Source organism: Struthio camelus, chromosome 13 (assembly GCF_040807025.1).
Source record: "Struthio camelus isolate bStrCam1 chromosome 13, bStrCam1.hap1, whole genome shotgun sequence".
In the NCBI taxonomy this organism is placed as follows: domain Eukaryota; kingdom Metazoa; phylum Chordata; class Aves; order Struthioniformes; family Struthionidae; genus Struthio; species Struthio camelus.
In genome coordinates this window covers 2,519,810-2,525,809 of record NC_090954.1, presented here as the reverse complement: position 1 = coordinate 2,525,809, position 6,000 = coordinate 2,519,810, and the positions used below count along the sequence as shown (strand labels likewise).

General features: G+C 45.2%; 1 protein-coding gene across 2 annotated transcripts in view; it reads left to right on the top strand.

Annotated features, from left to right (window-relative positions):
• The window catches only part of LOC104146829 (organic cation/carnitine transporter 2), a 34,594-nt gene continuing 28,594 nt past the window's right edge, over positions 1–6,000 (top strand). For both annotated transcript variants that reach the window (XM_068960080.1, XM_068960079.1), the window contains exon 1: positions 1–546. In XM_068960080.1, the coding sequence (XP_068816181.1) occupies positions 154–546 (393 nt within the window). In that variant the 5' untranslated portion in view covers positions 1–153. The remainder of the gene's footprint in view (positions 547–6,000) is intronic.

The following is a 6,000-nucleotide window of genomic DNA, read 5'->3' as shown; positions in this document are numbered from 1 at the left end:
GCCCCTCGGCGCCGGGCCGCGAGCGAGGCCCGGCCCATGGCAAGCGGGACGCCGGGCCGCGCCGGGCCTAGGGGCGGCCGCTTCCTCCCTGCCCGCGCCAGACGGGGCCGCAGGTAGCGGCGGCCGGAGCTCCGCAGCAGAAGCCGCCGCGCCATGCGCGACTACGACGAGGTCACCGCCTTCCTGGGCGAGTGGGGCCGCTTCCAGCGCCTCGTCTTCTTCCTGCTCAGCGCCAGCATCATCCCCAACGGCTTCAACGGCCTCTCCATCGTGTTCCTGGCCGGCACCCCCGAGCACCGGTGCGCGGTGCCGGGCGGCGCCAACCTGAGCGGCGAGTGGCGCAACGCCAGCATCCCGCTGGAGGTGCGCGGCGGGCGGGCGGCGCCGAGCCGCTGCCGCCGCTACCGCCTGGCCGCGCTCGCCAACTTCTCGGCGCTGGGGCTGCGGCCGGGCTCCGACGTGGACCTGGAGGCGCTGGAGCAGGAGCGCTGCCTGGACGGCTGGGAGTACAGCCGCGACGTCTACCGCTCCACCATCGTCAGCGAGGTGCGGGAAGGGACCCCCCCCCTCCCGGGGGAGAGGGGGAAGGGGAGGGGGGGAGGCGGCGGCAGCGAGGCGCCCATCGGCGCGGCCTCGGGCCTGCCCTGTCCCCTTTCGGCAGAGAATGGCTCTTCGGGGACTTTGACCGCGGAGCTGCGGCAGGTTGGGGGGGGGGGTCCGGGGGGAGGGAAGGGCGCTGGGCGAGCAGCCGGGGGGCCCCCCCGGCTGTGGGGGGCTCGTCCGGGAGGGTTTCGCCGCGCTCTCAATCGTTACGGTGCAAAAATCCCCCCCTTTTCCCCCCCTTCCCCCCTGCAGAATCTCTGCAACCTGCCAGAAATCGTGATCCCCCCCCCCCCCCCGCCGCCCTCATTTGAGATCTATAACAAGAAGCCAAAGGAGTCTTTTTTAGAGTTACAGAGAGCTTTTACTGGTGTGTGTCTTCACAGCAGGGCCGAAGAAACTTCTGTGCCTGCCACAGCACTGGTTTCTGATGCTGGTTTTCAGCGGCCTGGAGTCCTGGCCCTAGACTCGTCCTAGCTTCTGCAGCTGGCATGCCAAACGTATTTGAGAGCTAATGTAATGAATTTCTCTTAATTTTCACTTGCAAAAGTGGTTTCTAAATGCGGTGACTTTTCCCCGTTGTTGGGCAGCGTTTGTATATTAACTGCTTAATTGGTTTCATCTGATGTCCTCAGAAGTGAGGTAGCGAGCACAAAGGGTCAACAGGGGAACAGTGGGTGCAGCTGGCTGCTTAGATCAAAGGTGCCTCTTTGAGCTCATGAGATGAAAGGGGTTTATTTGTTTCCTTTAAAAACAAAAAGTGGTAGGAGTCATCGGAGTTGTAGGAGACGCAGCAGTCTGGTGCGATAAGAGAGCCCTGTTCTGATGCTGTGTCCAGAAGAGCCATGAACTTTGTGTGTCAGCGTCATGCTTGCCCCTTGCTTGCTTCTCCGCCCTACCTTCCAGGAGCATGTCAGGATTCACATCTGCTGAACTGTGTTCAGCAAATCACCTCTCCAGTCAAGGAAACCAAAGGTGAAGTTGTGCTGATGATGCTTCTTGTCTGAGCTGAAAGCTCTGCAGGCTTGGATTGACTTAAGATACAAGCAAATGGATCGCAAGGAATATTTGGATTTCAAAACGTAGCTTTTTGCAAAGGCTTATAAGCCGTTTGTACAGCTGAATTGCCCGTTTGTGTCTGTGAACGAGTTTTGCAGAACAGTGGCTAAATTTGCCACCCAAAGGCCTTTATTTCTTGCTCCGCAGAACGGGTAGTGGTGGATGTTCCCGTGCTTGCTCTCTGATGGAGGTAAGCTGGTCTGAGTCCCGAAACGCTCCTCGGGAAGAGGACTGGGTGAGGAAGGGAGCGCGTGGGAGAAGCCACGCGCATACCAGCGCACAGGCCAGCATGCGTATGGTGAAACTTCAGTTGCTGAAAACTGCTTTTGAACTTAGACAGTGGCTGAGGCCTGAGTGATTTTTGACAACTGACTGACGGTGTTACTTGACCTGTTTCTAAAAAGCTGCTCTGTTCCTGAAGAAGAAAACTGAATTTCTAGATTCTGGTCATTACTGAAATACACTATTGTGAAAGTCTGGTGCGCTGTTACAGGCAATATAAAGCAGTCGGCCTTCCAGTTTGCGGCTAAGTGTAGCAATTGACCTGGCTTAGATGTAATTTCAGTTTGTCTTTCTGAGCTCTAACTCAGTGCAAATTTGCATATCTTAATTATCAACTATCTTCCGGAAATTTTATGATCTATGAGAAATGAAAGTTGCTAACATTTTTCCAGAAATCTACAGCAAATCTCCTGTGCTGTCTGTATGGTTTGGCAGATACTTTGTGCCTGCGGGAGGCCGTGTTTCGCTGCCAAGACATCATGCATTGAGGCAGTGGGGTTTTTTTTCCTCCTTTTATATTAATGTTTCTGAGCCAGTTTTGCAAGAGCTGTGGCCTTTCACATACTTTCAGGTTTTCAACGTTAAACTAGTTTAATTTCTTGGCTTGGTGCTGCTGTTTTTATGAATCACTAATCTTGAGTTTAATTGCTTATCTCTAACTTGTTGAATAATCATGAGGACCTTTGTCCCACATTTCTGTTGTTGACACTGGGAGGGGGAAGGGTTTTGGGTTTTTTTTTTCCCCAAGGAAGGTTTTTACTTGAGATTCTCATGACTTTAGAGAAAGATCCTCGTATATGTTTCTGCTTTTCAGGGGTAAGAGGAAGCTTATAACATTACGTTCTCTCTCAGTTAAAAACAGATTTTCTTTTCTCAGTTCTGCAGACTGAGCAGGAGAATGTTGTTAATCAGTCTGGAGTAATTAACTGCTTTGTGTGTAACAAAATCCTTTTTCATCTTTGACTTTTTGAAATACTGTATGTTGAGGAATAAGCAAAGCTTCGTTTACGCTTATCACGGACGCATCGGTGAACGCCCAGTGTCTCTTTTGGGGCTCTGCAGAGTAACTAGGAATAGAATTTAGCAGTAAAGTTAAATAGAGGACTAGAAAAATGATGCAATGAGGTTACTGTTCTTGGGTATATTCTTAGACGATACAGTGATCAAATCACTTTAGTCTATATGGGAGTAATTCTTACATACTGGAACATAAATAGAAACAGAATTTTGTGTATACATTTTTAAAAAGTTGATGATGAACATGTCTTGTATTGCTATCAGTTTGAAATCAGTTCATTAGAGGCATCTCTTTGTATTGCAGACTTGCCTTACAAGTCTGCCTTTAGGGTTGTTCTTAACAGATTTCAGCTACTGATGTTTTTTGCAGAGGAAGGGTGCTTATCACTGGAACTACAGAGCTGTCCTGAGGCCCGGTGCAGTGCTGGAACTATGACTCCTGCATGACTGTGCAGGGAGAGAAAGATGCCATGCCTTTTTGAGGTCCCTGAGTTTCCCATTTCCTTTTTACCAGGGGGTTCAGTGGCCCTGCTGTGCTGTCAAACCTTGGTTCCTGAAGAATAGTAAGTTATGCCAGAGCTTCAGGAAAGAATAAGTTGAGGCTGGAGCAGCAACATCTGAAATGACACAAATGAGTATTGTGTACAGGTGTGTCACTAGGGGTTTTGAAGTTTACCTTTTGTTGGAAGACAGAAAGAAGGTGGAGCTTTTTTTCTCTTTACCAAAAAAACTCCTGGACTCGTGTTAGGCATCTTAATTTCCACAGGCTTTTCCAATAGCGGAGCCAGCAGCAAAGTATAACTCAAGGCTATGTCATCCAGGTTCAGCTCTCACTGAGCTCTTCATTCATGTTAGTGCAGGTGGCCTTGTAGACCAAAAGCCACATCAGGACTTCCATTCGGTTTCATCATCTTTTAAAATCGATGCATCTTCTTTCTTGGCACAGAAAGATCTGCTTATTTTTCTGGTTAAAGTTAGCAGTGACAGCTTTTCAGTCCCAGCAGCTAACACAGCTATGGAATGACTTTTAACTGAGTTCCAGTTGCAAAATCTTTATATTGCTATTCTTGTCAGAAAAAGAAAAGTTCAATTTTCAGCTTATGAGATGAGCATGAATGGCTGTCAGACATAATGAAATACTTAAGTTACATCTTGAAAACCTCAGCAGTTTTAAGTGCATAATACAGGACCCTTGTGAATTGAATCCAAAGACCTTTCTGACTTCAAAACATCAAATAGGGTCAGTATTTTTAAAGAACGATAGTCTATAGTTGATATAAAGAAAACTGAAACAATGCTCATTTTGACATATCGTGGACTGTGTAATGATAGGATAATGTTCCTGTTACGCTGCATTCAATTTTAAATGAACGGTCTTCTGATAGTTCTGTTTCTGATGTCAGTACCTTGTTTTCTTTTTCTCTCAAAAATGTGTTTTATGGGGGGAAGTTAAGTTTCGTTGGAAATGTAAAATGTTTAGCACTTTTCTCAGTGGTCTGTGCAAGTTTTTCCTCTCTAAAAAGTTTAAAACAGCTACTGGGGAGAAATTAAATACCATATATGTTTTTCAGATACAGACATCTGTTTACATTTTCAGATAACTTAATATGCTGTCATAGATCTTCTAGAACTTCTGAGTGCTTGATATACATATAGATGTAGTCTCAGAAAAACAGATGTTTAATACACTCACAGCTCTTCATTAAGTGGTGAGTACCGTATTTGCATGGATATAAATAAGAACAGATTCTGAATCAAAGTTCATAAGTGCTGAGTGGTGAGAATGCTAGATCTGTTGAAGAACCTACCTCTATTTACAGAGTAGCAAGTGATAGGAGAGAGTACAGTATATTGAATAAGATTCCCAAATTCTTGCCAATATTTTGATTTTTAAAAAGAAAATATTAGTACATCAGTGTCCCACTTCCCTTCTCTTCTCTGCAACAGTAGGAAATGTTTAAAAAATGAAAAAGAAAAAGGATGGAGGGGCACAAAATAGCGTAACTGTAAAATTCAGAAGAATCTTCCTAATATAACTGGGTTGTAACTGAGTGAGCCTCTTGAAGTATTTGATTTTTGTCACAGTCCGTCTTTGTTTATGGTTCTGGTAATGCTATTAGGGAAGTACAAGTGCTTTTGCAGTGGAACAGCTCTTTGTGATCTGAGAAAAGTGCTTGTTTCATGTAAGGTCATAAATAATATTGTTGGCCTTGCAGTTTCTCTTGTAACTTTCCAAACATATAAGCTGATGATGGAGTTCTTGTTTGCTGTGATACTGTATTGCAAGAACTTGACTTTTGGAAGAGTTTATCTTTAATTAGACTTGCACTTTTGATGTTGTAATGCATTACAAATTTTTGTGCAATTTTAAGATGAAATATGATTAGACTCTTGTTGTTAGCAGCTGGATTTTCGCTGGTTTCTGTTATGCTCTCTTTGAAGTTGACAAAACTGCAGTAGAAGTTAAGCAGCCTAGGGGATCTGCATAAGTGTCTGGATGGGAGCCATTGCAGGCTTTAGTGTTGGTAATTCATAAAGAGCCAGCTCTCCTTTTGAGGCAAGCGGTATTCTGCAAGCGCAATGGCTGCAGAGCCTATACGCACAAAATATAGTAGCCCTGGTCTCTTGAGACTTCTGAAGTTCCTAGAGAACTTAGAAGAACCAAACTTGTTACTTGTAGTCTGGCCATATCTTCAGCTGGATGTGTGGCGTTGTGTCTGCCTGAATTTCCCTTGCAGTTTTAGTTTAATATCTTTATTTTATGCTTTGGATGTTATTGCCCAGTTTGCTGAGTTCAAAGAGTTCAAATATTTCATCTTGGAGGTGTGTGAGTTTCATTGTGACTGCAGTTTGAATGAAACTTTGTGGCTAAAGATGTTTTATTAACATTCAGTTTAGTATTGGACAGGCATATGACAAGTGAATATAGGAAATACCAGTCTAGCCAGATTGACAGTTAAACTTCTACTTACGCTGCTTAGTGTAATTCTGACTAAACATACAGTAATACTTTTTGTTCCTTTTTTTTTTCTTTTTTGATAA